This window comes from Balaenoptera acutorostrata, chromosome 1 (assembly GCF_949987535.1).
Source record: "Balaenoptera acutorostrata chromosome 1, mBalAcu1.1, whole genome shotgun sequence".
NCBI classification, from domain to species: Eukaryota; Metazoa; Chordata; class Mammalia; order Artiodactyla; family Balaenopteridae; genus Balaenoptera; species Balaenoptera acutorostrata.
In genome coordinates this window covers 143,984,573-144,002,194 of record NC_080064.1, presented here as the reverse complement: position 1 = coordinate 144,002,194, position 17,622 = coordinate 143,984,573, and the positions used below count along the sequence as shown (strand labels likewise).

The 17,622-nt window shown below is 40.7% G+C and overlaps 1 protein-coding gene across 1 annotated transcript in view; it reads left to right on the top strand.

Annotated features, from left to right (window-relative positions):
- NMNAT2 (nicotinamide nucleotide adenylyltransferase 2) overlaps positions 1-17,622 on the top strand; it is a 205,317-nt gene that overhangs the window by 25,881 nt on the left and 161,814 nt on the right. The window contains exon 3 of the mRNA XM_007175207.3: positions 16,518-16,663. Coding sequence (XP_007175269.1) covers positions 16,579-16,663 — 85 coding nt within the window. The 5' untranslated portion in view covers positions 16,518-16,578. The remainder of the gene's footprint in view (positions 1-16,517; positions 16,664-17,622) is intronic.

Below are 17,622 nucleotides of genomic sequence, written 5' to 3'. Positions count from 1 at the left end.
CACTGCATTTTCACTGCTAGCAAAGGGAACACACCTAGTGTGTCCTCTCCTGGACCTCTGGTATAGAAAGCCTGTGGGTGGATTTCTCCAGACTCTGGCCAATGTGTCTTTTTCCCTCAGTTATCTGCTGTGTAACCTTATTGTGTCATAGTGATAAATTTTAGTCATTAGTACAATAATATGTTGAGCCCTGTGAAGTCCTTGTAGCATAATACAGAATGTGTGAGCAGTCTTGGATGCCCCAAAGACCTTATCCCTTAAGGGAAATTCCTTATCCTTTATTTTTTTTAGCACTTCCTTACTTTGTGACACTACAAGAAGCTCCAGACTTATATTTTCCTCATCCCAGTCACAGAATCAGCCATCTCTTCAAAGAGTCTTGGTTTCTTTACTGGAGAATGATAATTAGAAAGCAGGATCGGGGTGCTCATCACTCATGGGGTGCCATTGCTTCTAGGCCCTTTGAGCAGATAGAAAGGGAAATGTATGTACGTTTGCTAGCTCATATGTACACACAAATTTATATTTATTTCTGTATCTTTCTACCTGTGTATACACACATGGTGAATTCATACATATAGAATCAGTTTTAATCTAGAGCTACAGGGTTCATTCTAGCCTTCTCTGCCTGTTTGTAACTTCTTTCTTTGACAGTGAGAAACCTGGCTTTCATTAGCTACAATTTATTTACTTACTTGTTCAACCCTAGTATACATGCGTAGTAGTTTCAGAATTGCTAACTTATACCCCTGTGAGAAACAAATTTACCAAGGAAAGTAAGGCATTTATGTACAGTTGCACTTACTTTAGCCTTATGATAGCCAGTCAAAACACATTTCCAAAATTACTTTGGTCAACTCATTTTCCCCCATCCATTTCAGTTAGGCTATATCATATATTTGTAATACAGTTAGATTTGTTAGTCTGCATTCCATCCTGGGATCCTCCCACCCTTATCCCCCCACCATCCTGGTTGATTCTGAAAATTTGCATATGGTAAATTTCACTCTTAGTTTTACAGTAAATTACACCTTCTTAGACTAGGTGTAACATTCTATGGGTGTTGACAAATGTATAGAGTCACATATCCACCACCATAGTGATTTCCAACACCTAAAATGTGCCTTGTGCCAGCCCCTTTGCAGTCAACCTCTTCCCAACTCCTGGCAACCACTGATGTGTATTTTCTGTCTCTACGGTTTTGCCTTTTGCAGAATGCCAGTTAAATAGCACCATACAGCATGTAGTCTTTTGGATCTGGCTTCTTTCACTTATCAAATGCATTTAAGATTCATCTTAAATTGTTGTTGTGTGAATCAAGAGTTCATTTTGTAAAAATTGCTGAGTAGTATTCCATTGTACAGAGGTATTACAATTTGTGAATCTGTTCACCTCTGAGGACATCTCAGTTGCTTCTAGTTTTTAGTGATTATGAATAGAGCTACTGTAAATGTTCATTTACAGACTTCTATATGTACAAGTTTTTCAATTCACTTTCATAATTACCTAGGATTGGGATTGCTGGGCCATATTATAAGTGTATGTTTTACTTTGTTAAGAAACTACAAACTAGCTGTACCATTTTGTATTTCCACAAGCAGTGACTGAGAGTGCTTGTTGCACAGCATTTTAACCAGCATTTGGAATTGTTAATTTAAAAAAATTTTTTAGTCATTCTAGTAGGTGAATAGAGGTATCTTATTGTAATTTTCATTTTCATTTTCCTAATGATTAATGACTTTGAGCATCTTTTCATATGCTTATGTGCCATTTGTATAATTTCTTTGGAAAAGTAGCTCATCTTTTTTTGGGGGGGGTTGTTTTCTTGTTGAGTTATAGCAGTTTTTTATACTCTGGCTCTAAGTCCTTTATTGGACATGTGAATTGCAAATATTTCCTCCAGCTCTATAGCTTGTCTTGTCATTCTTCTTAACCATGGTTGTCCGTTGTTTGCAAAGCCAAACTTTGTAATTTTGATAAGACCAGTTTATCAATTTTTTCTTTTTTTTTTTCTTAATAAATTTATTTATTTTATTTATTTATTTTTGGCTGCGTTGGGTCTTCGTTGCTGCGTGCAGGCTTTTCTCTAGTTTCATTGAGCGGGGGCTACTCTTCGTTGCGGTGCACGGGCTTCTCATGGCGGTGGCTTCTCTTGTTGCGGAGCACGGGCTCTAGGTGCACGGGCTTCAGTAGTTGTGGCTCACGGGCTTAGTTGCTCTGCGGCATGTGGGATCTTCCCGGCCCAGGGCTCGAACCCGTGTCCCCTGCATCGGCAGGCGGATTCTTAACCACTGTGCCAGCAGGGAAGCCCAATTTTTTCTTTTTATGGATTGTACTTTTGGTGTTATATCTAAAAACTTATCACCAAATCCAAGATGATGCAAATTTCTGTATTTTCTTCTAGAAACTTGATATTTCTACATTTTACATTGGGATGTATGGTCCACTTTGAGTTAATTTTTGCATAAGGTGTGAAGTCTGTGACATGGTTCTTTTTTTTATTTCCCCCTTTCTTTTGCATATGTATGCTGAATTGTTTCAGTACCATTTATTGGAAAGACTATACTTTCTCCATTGAACTGTCTCTGCACATTGTTAAAAATCAGTTGATTATTTCTGGCCTCTTATGTTGCATTGATCTGTGGTGTCTATCCTTTTGCCAATTCCGCACAGTCTTGATGACTGTAGCTTTATGGTAAATCTTAAAATTGATATATATAAGTGTATATATACTATATAAATATAATGTATATATTGTATCCTGTTTAGTTATAACATCTGAGTCTACTTATGATGATTGTTTTGTCTATACAGGCTGTCAGCCTATTGTATTAAATGCATTATCTCAAAGTTTTCAAATGCGACTAAGAGTTCAAAGAGGATTTTTTAAATGTGTTTATATTTTATGATCGTCTAAGATTATTCTCAATCTTGTCATATAATGTTAGTCCCCATGTTTGTTTCTAGGTGAGTTTGTACTACTGAGTAACCTAAAGTAACAGCATATAATATTAAATGACTGGAAAATCATGTCAGACTCCTATTAATTTGCATCTCTTAAAGTGATAATAAGTATCCTGCATATATGGCTATACTCATATTGATTAGTTTTACCAGTTATGTGGGCAAAACTAGCTTTTATAGTGATAAAATTAATTGGAAAGATGTTTTCACAGAAAAGTACTTTGGCTTAAGTTATTTAATAACTTGAAACTTTGATTAAAAGTGATGAAAATAACATAGTGCCAACTAATGAGTAGCAGCTGACCTAATACGTAAATTTACTTGCATCAAGTGAAGGATAAATGATGTCATGCTAATTATACAAAAGCAGTGCTTCTAGCAGTTTTAATAGAGGAGTAGGAGAATTAAATAATCTGCACCATAACAGTTTCATATTGCAAGTGGTTATATTGCTTCGATATGGTTTTCGTCAGCCCAGTTTTAACAGGTTATTGGCAGAAGTGTGGTAGTACAAACTTAAAAAAAGAATTTTGTACTAACTAGTATTTTTTCCAGAATTTTATTCTGGGGTACACTATTGAATAATGAAAAATCCAATATTGGATTTGGAGTTAAAAACAAATTCCTTGTTTAAAATGAAGAGCAGTAACAATAACAACAGCCCAAATTTTAGTCAATCTCAAAATTAAATTAAGTCTCATTGCTTTCTCCCCCTTATTTGGAATTGGCACCTGAGTCCTTTGAACAGAGGCAGCCCTCTGATGTACTTAAGGAGGCAAGTTGGATCTATAATGGCACCGGGGCACTTGGCAAAGGAAACAAGTAGGACTTGAAATCCATCTAGAGGAAGAAGCGTCTTATCTAATTTACACAGAGGTGTCGAATGGGGTAATGGCAGCCCTACTTGAAGAATCCTTTTGTTTGCTAGGTCTGTTGTATCAGTCAGGATACATATAGTTGCAAGTCACAGAACATGTGACAAATAATGGCTTAAGCAATTAACACATTTATCTGGAGATAGATGGTTCCAGGGTTGGGAAGCAGCTCAGTGATGTCATTAAAAATATATCAATATATATATCTTTTTACTTTGACATCCTTGAGTGTTGAATGTTCCTCCTCAGATAGTCATCTCATGGTAACAAAATTGTTGCTGCAGCTGCAAGATCACATTTTCATACAATTGTTTTGAACTCTCATCTCTGTTTTTAACAGGAGTAACAATCATTCCCAGGAGTAAATTACTCCTCCCACCCCAGCCTAATTTCCCTCATGTGTCATTGGCCAGAACTGGGTCACATAGCCACACTGGCCTCAAAGAGAGCTGGGAATGGCAGCCTAAAAAAAGGAAGAAGAGAATTGGCAAACAACAGTGTCTACCACACGCATAAAAGAAAAGTATCTTTCTTACCGTCTGTCTCAAAGGCCACCTCCAAGTTTGGTGAGCAAAAAAGCAGCTCAACCACCCTCTTCTTTGACTCTGGAATTTCTTTCTTAAATAACTTTGCAATCTCTATATTATCACACTCATTCAGACTAATTGGAAAGAAGATAAATTGAATTAGTTTGATATAAGAATATAGAATAATTTTAGTAACTTGTGTGTCTATCACTTTAAAGAGCACCTTTTCAGTGAGGACTGGGCTTACCAGAGAAGGCCAAGAACTAATCCTCCAGAGGAAGCGTTAAGCAATGAACACTCATCACCTGGGATAAATGTATTCTTTGTACCCAAATGGCTCTACCAAACTTCTTAAACATTTTTTTCTGTACTCCCCCCGCAACCTTGCTTAAGATGTTCATCTTTTATGTGTATGTAGAGGAGGGGCTAATCAAGGGAGCAACTAAAGGAAACTTCGCACATCCCCACAACTCCAAAATCAGGGCCAGATGCATCTGTGTTTATCATCATGCCAGTTACCCAGAGGACTGAGGACTGTCATCCTTTCACCAGATACTGAAGTGTCCTCCAGGCAGAGGAAATAAATAGTAGAACAACTCCTTTTGGTTCCCCTAATTGACTGCTTATTCATCCTTCCCTCTCCCATGCCACTTCTCAGTAGCTATTTGTACATGACTCTGCCCCAGTGGAGACAGCTCTCTCTGTTCCCCAAGCAAGACTGCTTGCCTATCTTCACTTTAGAGTAGGACTGACAAAGATGATAGGAAGTATGAGAGCTGAGTGGGGCTGTGTGGAAGATGGACACAGACATCAGGGGTCCCCCGTAAAGAAGGCATCCCATTCACCATGAGTCACACCAGAGCACTCAAAGTGTCCTGTCTTTAATGTGACCTTAGAACCAAAACTTACTCTTACTTTGCCCCAGTGCCTTTCTCTATGATGAGTAATGAGAACTCAGCCAGACTTTGAAGCACAAGAATGACTTTACTGGGCTTCCCTGGTGGCGCAGTGGTTGAGAATCTGCCTGCTAATGCAGGGGACACGGGTTCGAGCCCTGGTCTGGGAGGATCCCACATGCCGCGGAGCAGCTGGGCCCGTGAGCCACAACTACTGAGCCTGCGCGTCTGGAGCCTGTGCCCCGCAACGGGAGGGGCCGCGATAGTGAAAGGCCCGCGCACCGCGATGAAGAGCGGTCCCCGCACCGCGATGAAGAGTGGCCCCCACTTGCCGTAACCAGAGAAAGCCCTCGCACGAACCCAAGACCCAACACAGCCAAAATAAATAAATAAATAAAGTAGCTATTAAAAAAAAAAAAAATTAAAGTAACTAAAATTCTGTTCTATTTAAAAAAAAAAAAAAAAGAATGACTTTACTATACAATATGGGAACATCAAGCCAAGACTATTTACAAAATGCCAATTTTACCTATGCAGCATAGAGACTGAATCCACTTTGCTCCTTAACTCCACTGCCAGGCCACTCAGGTCCTACCTCTCAGGGCTTAGTGACTGGGAAAGAACAAAGAAAGGCACCTCTTAATTCTGAGTAAGGCAAAGGTCCTGATGACTGGGCTCTACAGCCTTTGTGTTCAGATTTAAAATAGCATGGTTATTGCCCTTGACAGTCTGAATGCCTCAATTCTCCCTCATTCTTAAGCCAAAGTGATTTCTGTAGCCAGCAGCCTGGAGTAGGACACTGGAATTTGGAATCAACGTTCTGATCTACTCACTTACTAGCTGTAACCTCGAGGAAGTCACTTAAACTCCCTGAACCTTGCTTTCTTTCCTCAGATGAAAAATCCATAACAGAGCCTGCAAAAGCTTAGTTCACAACATCATGTATTACAAGAATCAAATAGAATAACATGTGTGAAAGCACTGTGAGCTCTAAATGGCTCCACGCATATAAACAATTATTGGATCAAGTTCTTCATAAAAACTGATTATTAATTCTGCTCTGCTATTCCCTTGTAGAACCCTAGGGTTCTGTACTCATTTTTCTCTCTCTCTTTTCCCAGTCATCATCTAGCATTCTGCTTGATTCATCCTTCCCACCATCTCCCTTCCCCTACTCGGGGAACACACACACACAAAACCTATAATTCTTTCACCCATTATTCTAATTCCTGTCAATCAATTTCTTATTCACTGCATATTTACATTTCCAAAATAACTGCATTTACATATAATTTGCTCTTGCCTACACAAAAAGTGGGTACAGCTAGATACAGCATTTAAGGTGATGTGTCATGTAGGTTTCAATTCAGGAAACAGAAACAAGTCTAGGTATTTCAAGCAGAAAGGATTAAAAACAAGGGACTATGTGCTTAGGAGATTCTGTGGGAGTACTAAAGAAACTGAAGTTAGGTGCCACCACATGACTCTAGCTTTCAAGGGCACACCGTGACAGCTGTAGTCCACAGGAAGCTGCCAAACTCTTCTCAACACCCATCACTTCGGTGACTAGAATTTAGGGACTACAGGATGTGGGTTCTGGCTTCAAACACACATCAACGGTGTTGCTTAGCAGCAAGAGCAATAGTAAGATGGCTTTCTTATCACTTTTGCCTTCCAAATCTCACACAGGACATCCCCTGGTAGAATGTAATTAGTATCCAGAAGTCTGACTGCCAGAGAGTCTGAGAAATGTTGTTTCTAACTTTTCAGGCCCTAAAGTTCAGGAACATACATAGAGGGCTTTGAAGATGGATGTCTACTTCCAGCTGACAATAACCTGTTCCAGGGTGTGACTTTATTCCTTCCAGAATGGACAACACCACCGTGGTCTAAAAGAGAGCTTGAGAGGAGAGGGGAAGAACAGGCCCACAGATCTTATAGTTACAGGCCTTACAAATACCTAGTAGGATTTATTTGGTGCAGTCCTTTTCTTAGATTTTAAGACATCCAACTCAGAATAGGAGTAAAAAATTATGCACAGAGTGGAGCCAGTCATAAGGAAAAATCATTCCACATTTATGAAACCGGTAGTTTTTGAGCCGTTGCTATGTGCCAAACTGTGACAGTCACTGGGGTATAACAGTGAACAAGATAGAAGCTGTTCCTGCTCTCATTGAAGTTTGGGGTGAGTTCGGTACTAGAAGTGCCAGGTTGACTACCCAGGTTCAAAGCCTGCCTCCCCCACTTATTAGCTGTGTGAACTTAAACAAGTTACTCGTGTAAGTCTCAGTTTCCTCAGCTGTAATGTATAATCAAAGAACCTATTATACTTAACTGAGATTCAGTGAAAATTAAATGGGGTAATGAATGCAGAGTGCTAAGCACACTGCCTGGTACATGCTAGGGTCTGAATAAATGTTGGTGAAGAGTGTGAGCAAATCAAAAGGCAATCACCATGCCGGACACTGTGATAATGCTGTGATACAGAAAAAACCAGCACGTATGAGGAGTGGCATTAACTCAGACCTACGGGGCTCACAGAAGGCTCAGGAAATAAATTAAGTCGATTTAGGTTTGCATTTGCTGGCTAAGAGAGAGCATGCCACATTTGATGCCTAAAAGAAGTTCATTGTGGCTGGACTAAAGGGAATAGGGTGAAGAGAGGGGGCAGTTAGGAGCCAGATCATGAGGGGACTTGTTAGACTTTTAAGAGTTTGGATAGTATTCTGAGGACCGCGGGAAGCCATTGAAGGATTCAAAGCCAGAGAGTGATAAGATTTGATTTATATTTTAGGGAAATATCCCTTTGGCTGGAATATGAAAAATGGCTTAGGGAAGGGAAAGATTACTGGCAGGAAATCCAGCCAGAATTCTTCGGTAATTAAAGAGAGAGAGAAAGGTGGCCTGAAGCTGAAAAGTAGCAGAAAGATACAGAAAAATGGAACAATTCTGGAGATATTTAGGAAGTAATTGGCTGGAAAGTAAGGTATGCGTTTTTTTCCCCCACTATCCCACCTCTTCCCTTTGTCACTTCTTTTTTTATATAAATTTATTTATTATTTATTTTTTGGCTGCGTTGGGTCTTCGTTGCTGCACGGGCTTTCTCTAGTTGCGGTGAGCAGGGACTACTCTCCGTTGCAGTGCATGGGCTTCTCACTGCGGTGGCTTCTCTTGTTGCCGAGCACGGGCTCTAGGTGCGCAGGCTTCAGTAGTTGTGGCACGTGGGCCCAGTGGTTGTGGCTCGCGGGCTCTAGAGCGCAGACTCAGTAGTGGCGCACGGGCTTAGTTGCTCCGCGGCATGTGGGATCTTCCAGGACCAGGGCTTGAACCCATGTCCGCTGCATTGGCAGGCAGATTCTTAACCACTGTGCCACCACGGAAGTCCCCTATTCACTTCTTTATTCATTTAAATTGGGAAACAAAAATTCTTTAACAAACTTATTTTCTTAGGTAACAGATCAGTGCTGTAATAGTGGTCTCCAGATGCAGATACCCCATGCTAGTTATTTAACATAGTGGAGACATTAGTATTGCAAATTTAGGGCCACATGGAAAAAAAAAGATGGAGTGGGGACTGTATTTGCATTTGGTTTTTGCTTTAGTGACCCTCACATTCTGCAGCGTAGTTTAGTGATCACCATCCATTCTCTTGTTAGGATAGTCTTTTTTTTTTTTTAAATGAGGTATAATTGGGAATTCCTTGGCGGTCCAGTGGTTAGGGCTCCACACTTTCACTGCCGAGGGCCCAGGTTCAATCCCTGATCAGGGAACTAAGATCCCACAAGCCATGTAGTGCGACCCAAATAATAATAATAATAATAATAATAATGTGTAATTGACTTATAACATTATATTAGGGAATTCCCTGGCGGTCCAGTGGTTAGGACTCCTCACTTCCACCGCAGGGGGCATGGGGTCGATCCCTGGTTGGGAAACTAAGATCTCACAAAAAAAACAAAACAAACAAACAAAACCCCCCAAAAAACATTATATTAGTTACAGCTGTACAACATAATGATTTGATTATATGTATGTATTGCAAAATGATCACAATAAGGCTAGTTAACATCTGTCCCCATACATAGTTACAAAAAAATTTTTTCTTATGATGAGAACTATTAGGATCTACTCTCTCAGCAACTTTCAAATGTGCAGTACAGTATTGTTAACTACAGTTACCATGCTATTCATTATATCCCAGGATAATCTTTTGATCTGAGCTACTTCTCTAGAGCCATTGTAGAGGTAATAAAAGGTATCATGTCACACCATCTTTATCATTCCTCCTCTAGTTCCCGGGCCTGTTTTTCATGGGGGAGTTTAATTTTGGGGTGTTCGGGGTATTAGAAGTGGAACCCCAACTGCTTTCTACATCTTCTGTGTTTGGGAAATGATGGGATTGAAATTCTAGGTTATATCTGACTTAACCAAATTGTGAGGTATTGATGTAATGGAAAAAATATTTTGTATTTTACGTCCCCTATCCTTTATTTAATGCTCCCTTGAGCCGAATGTGTTTTCCATTTGGGTGACTTAAAGGAGGGAGGCAGAGATATTCTCAGATGCCATTTCAAGGAATTATTTTACTTCTTAATCAATTATACTTCTTGCTAAGTCTGTTAGAACTGATTTTTCTGTCTCTTGGGAAAAGAGATCTTTGGTCTCAAGATGAAAGTAATGATTTGTACATGCCCCTCACCCTATTATCTGAAAGAAGTCATGATAAATAAATCAGCAAATATCTGAGTTAGTTGAAGAAATTTGTTATTTTTAATGGTATACAATGCTTATTGGTTATAAAGACCCATGTACTTTTTTTCTTTCACTGTGGTGCCAGCAAAATTGGCATGTTTATAATTGATAACCAGGTTTTAAAATTTGGAAACATCTTTCATTTTTGAAATATGCTTAGAATAATTAGAGAAATTATAAGTTTGAGTGAGACTTGGGAGATTTAGAGCTACAGGAAGAAGGATCTTAATCTTAGGTACATTTTTTTTTTTTTTTAAATCTTGGGGACATTTTTCATCCCACAGATGTAAAAATATCTCCTTGTGAGGAAAACGGGAGAATAAAGCCAATCACTTTAGCTGTATCCCTGAAGATGTTTATCTTGAAGAGAAGGGGAGAAAACAAAGGGGAAAGAACTATACAAATGTAGAGAACTGAAGAGAATCCCAAGGAGTCATGGTTTCTCAGAATAATATTTTTTTCTCAGAATCATTTTTACCAGGAAACATGAAATAAATATTCAATACCTGACTTGATCCCAGGAACTACGGAGCCGCATTTGTGTGTGTGACTTTGTGCCCTTCCTATGAAGGATGATCTCTAACATTACTTTGGAAGCCAGCTTCGTAAACATGGAATAGTTTTACCCTGATTTGTGATGTAAATGGATGATTAATCTGGACTAGGTAAATAGAGAGATAAGTGAGAATACATACCCACACTGCTAGACGTTACATATGCACATTTCAAACCAGACCCAATAGACACTTAAGCCTGCCCATCAGAACAGACATTTATTGCAGGGAAGGTTCTGGGTTGGACTGTCTGCCTTGAGCCATTTGGAAACTGAACTGGCTGGAGCCGATTGCAAGGTTTAGGTTGTGGGAGAATGACTCAGGTTCCTTTTCCAATTAACCAGTTGTTGGAAACTTGAAATATTGGACCAAATTATATTACCTAAGTTAAAATAAGCACCCCTGAGAATAGATCACGATATATATTAAGGTACATGTATTATGCAAGGGTTGACATTCCTATTTCTATATCTTATGGACCAGCCTTGGAATCTTCACTGAGAATAAATTTGTTGTTAGTATGTTTTTTGGTATTTGTTTTCATTGGTTGATATATATATACACTATTAGCGCATTCCCAAAGCCATTACCCTCTAAGATTGGAACTGCCAGAAACATCCTTGACAAATTCATCAATAGAAACACTGAACACTTAAAAACAGTAGGTATTTTGTATGGAATAACTGTGGAGTTTGACCTAAAGCTGAGGATATACTTTAAAAATAAAAACCAAAAAAACTCATTTACTCACACATGGTCTTATTTGATCCATATAGGACCCCTATAAAGCACACAGGGCATGTATTATGGTATAGTAGTCCCCACTTATCAATGGGAGATACGTTCCAAGACCCCCAGTGGATGCCTGAAACTGGCGATAGTACCAAATCCTATATATACTATGTTTTTCCCTATACGTAAAAACCTATGATAAAGTTTAGTTTATAAATTAGGCACAGTAAGAGATTAACAACAATAATAATAATATAGAACAACTACAACAATATACTGTAATAAAAGTTATGTGAATGTGGTCTGTCTCTCAAAAATTTCTTCTTGTACTCTATCACCCTTCTTGTGATGACGTGAGATAATAAAACACCTACATGATGAGATGAAGTGAGATGAATGACATAGCATTAGGCTACTATTGACGTTCTGAGGATTTGTCAGAAGAAGGATCATCTGCTTTGGGTGATCCTGGATCATCCAGCCATGACAATGTCTATGGTTAGATGTCAGGAACAGATTATGTTGGTGGTTGGGGGTCCCAGGCAGGATGGAGGCAGAGGGTGTGAGATTTCATCATGCTAATCACAACAGCATGTAATTTAAAACTTAGGAATTGTTTATCTCCAGAATTTTCCATTTAATATTTTCAGACAGAGGTTGACCACACATAACTGAAACCTCAGAAAATGAAACCGAGGATAAGGGTGGACTACTGTATTTCCAGTCTTAGCAATAAATGACTTGCCCAAAGACAAACAATTAGCAAGTGACAGGACCAAGATTTGCTTTCAATGTTTTTATATTCCAGTTCCTGAGCCCTCTTTGGGGATACACAAATTAGAGATAAGCACAAAGAAAATTACAAGAGACAATTAGAATCACAACAATTAATCTAATCTATAGAATTTAAACTGTTACTTAAGACATAACCTACAAGACTGCAACATATTTATTGCATTGTGCTACAAATTCACGTTTCATTGTTACTCTCTCAGCACTGGGCTGGTAAAAAAAGATTTTTGTACTTGATTCATTGGTAAATATTTATTGACCACTGTTCTGTGTGGGAATGTTGAATTGGACTTTTTTCTTTCCTTCTTTTTATGAAAATTAACTTGTAGAGTTGAGTGAATGTCCAGTCATTCCAGCAAGTTACATTGAATTTTGTTGCCTACTTTTCCATTTTTCCTGGGTAAAGGAGGGAAAACCTGAACACTTGGTATGGCAATTCTCAGTCTGTTCTTCTAACCTCTGCTACAAAGTTCCATTCTCTCATTTATAAAATAGGTATCACTTATTGACCATCTATTATATGCTAGTTGTTCTACATTACTGGTAATCTTCACATCTCTGTGGTTTGGTGGGTATAGTTAACCTCATTTTTATGAATGCAGTTAGTCCAGGCATACCTCGGAGATATTGCAGGTTTGGTTCCAGACTACCACAGTAAAGTGAATATTGTAATAAAGTGAGTCACATGAATTTTTTGGTTTCCTAGAACCTATAACATTTCTGTTTACACTATACTGTGGTCAATTAAGTTTGAAATAACATTATGTCTAAAAAAAAACAATGTACATACCTTAATTAAAAAATACTTTTTTGCTAAAAAATGATAACCATCATCTGTGCCTTCAGTGAGTCGTAATCATTTGCCTGGTGGAGGGTCTTGCCTGGATGTTGATGGCTGCTGACTGATTAGGGTGGTGGATGCTGAAGCCTGGGATAGCTGTGACAATATCTTAAAATAAGACAGCGATGGAGCTTGCCGCATCAGTTGACCCTTCCTTTCACTTGAACACTTAGAGGCCATTCTAGGGTTATTAATTGGCCTAATTTCAATGTCACTGTGTCTCAGGAAATAAGGAGGCCCAAGGAGAGGGAGAGAGATGGGGTAACTGCTGGTCAGTAGAGCAGTCAGAACACATTTATCAATTAAGCTTGCCGTCTTATATGGTGTGGTTCATGGTGCTCCAAAACAATTACCGTAGTAACATCAAAGACAACTGATTGCAGATCACCATAACAAATATAATAACAATGAAAAAAGTTTGAAATACTGTGACACAGAGACCCAAAATGAGCAAATGATATTGGAAAAAAATGGTGTAGATATACTTGCTTGACTCAAGGTTGTCACAACCTTCAATTTGAAAACACGCCATGTCTGTGAAGCTTAATAAAGCAAGGTATGCCTGTATAGCATAGCAGTGAAACAAGATGAAATAGTAGGCTTGGATCAACAGCAGGGCCAAACTAAAACAGCAGGGCCTCAACCAAAACTACCAGGGTTTGAATTCGGCTCCATACTTACTAGGACCAGTTATTTCATTTCTCTGTTCTCCCTTATGCTCATCTCTAAAATGGGATAAAATTATTTGAACTCATAGAATTATGGTGAGTGTTAAATGAATTAACATCTGTAAATGGCTTATAATGCCTGGGCTTCTATTGATATTCAGTGAATGTTAGCTACTGTTGCTAATTTGGTGTGCCCCGGGGCTGAATCTGAGGGCCTCTTTTCTTCTTTATATGTATATATCTGTTACTCCTTAGGTGACCTCATTTAATCCTTTGGTTTTAAATATAAAACTATACTGATGACTCCAAAATTTATACTTCCTGCCAGAATGGTACTTCTCAAGTGTAAGTCAGCTCATGTAACTTCTCTATTCAGAACCCTCCAGTGACTTCCTATCTCTCCCAGTGAAAAAGCCAAAGCCCCTAACCAGGGCCTATGAGGCCCTATATGATCTGTCCTACTTTTCCACTTGCTTTCTTTTCTGCAGCCATATGGGTGTGCTTGTCGAAGACTCTCAAACACTCTTGCTCCTCAGGCTCTTTGCACTTGCTGTTCTGCCAGGTATGTTCTTCCCCAGATATTCAAATGACACATTCCTTCACTTCTTTCAGGTCCCTGATCAGATCCCATCCTATCAGAGAGGCCATCCCTGACCACCTTGAATAAAGGAGAATTTCCCTTTCCTTTTCTTCTCATCCAGCTTTATTTTTCATTATGGTATCTGTTACCATTATGTTTATTTTATTTTATTTTTTAATGGTCTGTTTTGCCCTCTAGAATGTGAGCTGTATTAAAGCAGGGACTTTGTTTTGTTCACAGCCTCTAAATCAAGTATCTGGCACGTGGCAGACACTCAATAAATATTTATTGCCCAGCTAATCAGTGTCAGAGTTTCCTACCCAAGTCGGGCTCCCCTCAACATCTCCTGCTCTTCTGCCCCACTAATCTGCATCCCCTGTGAGGGAAGATACATCAAATTACAAATATACATCAATTCTTAGGACTTATCTTTAAACTGGAAATTTTATGCATATTAGGATCAATTTGCTGTTCAGCATAATTTAACAAATATTTACTGAACACCAACTACATGCTCTTAAATAAGAAACAATGACCAATCCACTAAAATAGGTAGAAATTTTTCCAAGAATCTTGAAGCCCAAAAAAGGTAAATATTTGTACTTGTGGATCTCTAAGTTCAGAATTATTATGTGTACCTAAATCTAATAACAATGCATATGTCAATGATATCTCAATTTTTTGAAAGGCTATTTAAAAAAACTCAAATTATTAGGTTTATTTATTGTCTCAGAATAGAACATTGGTCATCCCTGAAACTTCCTTTCTCCATCTTTCTCACTCTCAGCCCACTCATTTACTTAAACCAAATTTCTAGACATTTTCCTAGATTTCTCTTTCCCTTATCCTTCACATCCAATCCATTTGCAAAGACTGTAAACTTTATCTACAAAACTTATCCTGAGACCATTTGCTTCTCATTAGCTTCAGCTTTATAAAACCTAGGCCAAGGACAACTACACCTGCTTAGACTACCAGGAGGATTTCCTAAATGCTTTCCTTGCCTTCCCATTTTCCACCTAGCAGCCAGAGTGATCTTATAAAAATGTAAATTACTTATCACTTCTCTGCCTAAAAGCTTCAGTGGTTTCCTTTCGTTATTCCTCTCTAAGTTATTCCTCTTAGAAAAACATCCAAACCCTACCCTAGCCTACAAGCCCTACTTGATTTGGTCCTAATCACCAGTCCAATCTTCTGTCTTAGCATTTTTCCCATTATTCATGCAGTCTGGTCACACTGGCCTTCTTTCATTTCTAGGAGCACAATGAGCCCTTCCCTGTCCCAGAATACTTGTACTAGCAACTCCTTGTCATTTGGGTCTCAGTTTAAATTTCACCACCCCAGAGAGACCTTCCCTAACTTCTTCATTTCAAGTGGTCCCCTCTTCTCCATTCACCCTTTGTTCTGTCAGAGAGTGCACTGCATTCACTTATTGTGCATTGCACAATTGCCATCTAATATTTCCTTCTATGTTTGTTTATTGTCTATCTCCTTCCAGTAGAATGTAAACTTGATGAAGACAGGGACTTTGCTTTATCAGCAGTGTTTATAACACAGCCTAACACATAGTGGGCACTCAAGGAACACTTGTTGAATGGGTAAATCTTTGTCTCAATTTTGATAGCTTATGTAAGATCACAATAATTTTCTAGCACAGCTTTAGTAACTCTGTCACATCCATGTTCTCATTGCTTCAACCCACAAAAGGAGCAGTATGCCAGGGGAGGGATTCAGCTTCCCCCTACCTCTTGGCAACCACTAGGTCAACCTCTGGACTCAGTTCAGTAGTTCAAAACCATGAGATAAGGGGGGAAAGACGGGCAGAAATGAATACTCCTGAAGTCACCAATTGTCATTTCCCCACTTAAAATTTGAGGAGAGAAAGAAAACAGTTCTTAAAATCGAACACTTTTGGAGTTGGAAATGTTCGAGAAAGTAGGTGTGGACAGAAAAATGTTAGATTGAGGGAGGAAAACTAATTCAGAAGGAGGTAAGAGAAAGAGCTCACACCATGCTGATGGTTGCCTGTCAGTGTTCAGGGTTCTGGGCTTGGGTACCACATCTTGACTTATAGACAAACACTACGGAAGAGAGCGTGATGGGGTGGGGTGGGGTGTGGGTGAGAGAAAGGGAGGAGAGGGAGACCAGGGCGAGAGGCGTGAAAGAAGCTAGAAGGAAAAGAGGACGGAGCTTAGCAATACAAAAGCAGCCTCGGATCTTGCCGGAGCTGCAAGCGTTAAGGGGAGGCGGGGAGTGACGCGGTTTGCGTCTGGAGCGGCTCCTTGGAGTCCCCAGCATCCACCGCCGGAGCCTCGCCTTCCTTTCTCCCTCTGCAGACGTATCGAGACACAAAAAGAGAGGCGACCCCTGGACCAGCGCGAGGGACCCACCCGCACCATGACCGAGACCACCAAGACCCACGTTATCTTGCTCGCCTGCGGCAGCTTCAATCCCATCACCAAAGGGCACATTCAGATGTTCGGTGAGTCCTCCCGCCCACCCCCGGAGACTGCTTCCGCCTCTTTCCTTTCCCCGGCACCTGTGTTTTCCAGGGCGTCTGCCGGTAAGGCGAGTACCCATCTGGAGAGGTGTGCTGGCCGATCCAGCTGGTGGGAGGTCAGCCCCTCTATTCTGGGCTCCCGGGAGGGGACGCAGACTGTGCTTCCGAGGCGTCACTCGCTCGGGCCAGACCCTACTCGCTGGGGGCCAAGGGGTGGGGGAGGGGAGGGGCCGGAGAGGAGTGTTGGTTCGGGTTGGTGGGAGGTCGAGGTTTGAGAACTGGGGTGCGGTGGTGCGGTGGTTTGGCTACTTGGCCGGTGAGGATCGGGATGGGGGCAGAGGTTGGGGCGCGGAGAAGGGAGAAGGGGGTTAGAGATAACGTGCTGTTTGTTTAGGTTGGGCCGAAAGCTCGAAGGAGTTAATGATATATATGCTTCAGAGACACAAACACACACAACACACCAGGAACAGGGCTGGGCTTCAAGGAGATTCGTTTATGGTTTGGCTGCTGGTTCGGGGCGGCCCGGGGCAAAGGTTTGAGGGTTATGGACAGTGGATTGCCCGCGCGAGGTGGATGGCTTGGTGAATGTGGAGGTGGGGAGCAGGGGGCGGGGGCCTGGGCTTGGCTGCCGGGACCCGCCGCCTAGGAAGGGGAGGGGGCGGGGCGGTTGCTGCGGGCTGCCCTTTGCGAGCCGGTGTTGAAGGATCGGGCCCAAGTTGGCTGAGGCTCTGCCCAGGTTGGCGATGGCTCCCACGAGGTTTGAGGCGTGCGAGTGTATGTACGACTGTGTGTGTGTGTGTGTGTGTGTGTGTGTGTGTGTGTGTTTGGGGGCTGGGCGGGGCGAGGGCGCATCATCGCGCGTGTTTTTCAAGGAGGCTTTGTGGCGAAGAGAGAGACGGAGTGAGCGGGGGCTCCTGGCTGCTGGCTGGGATTCAGACGTG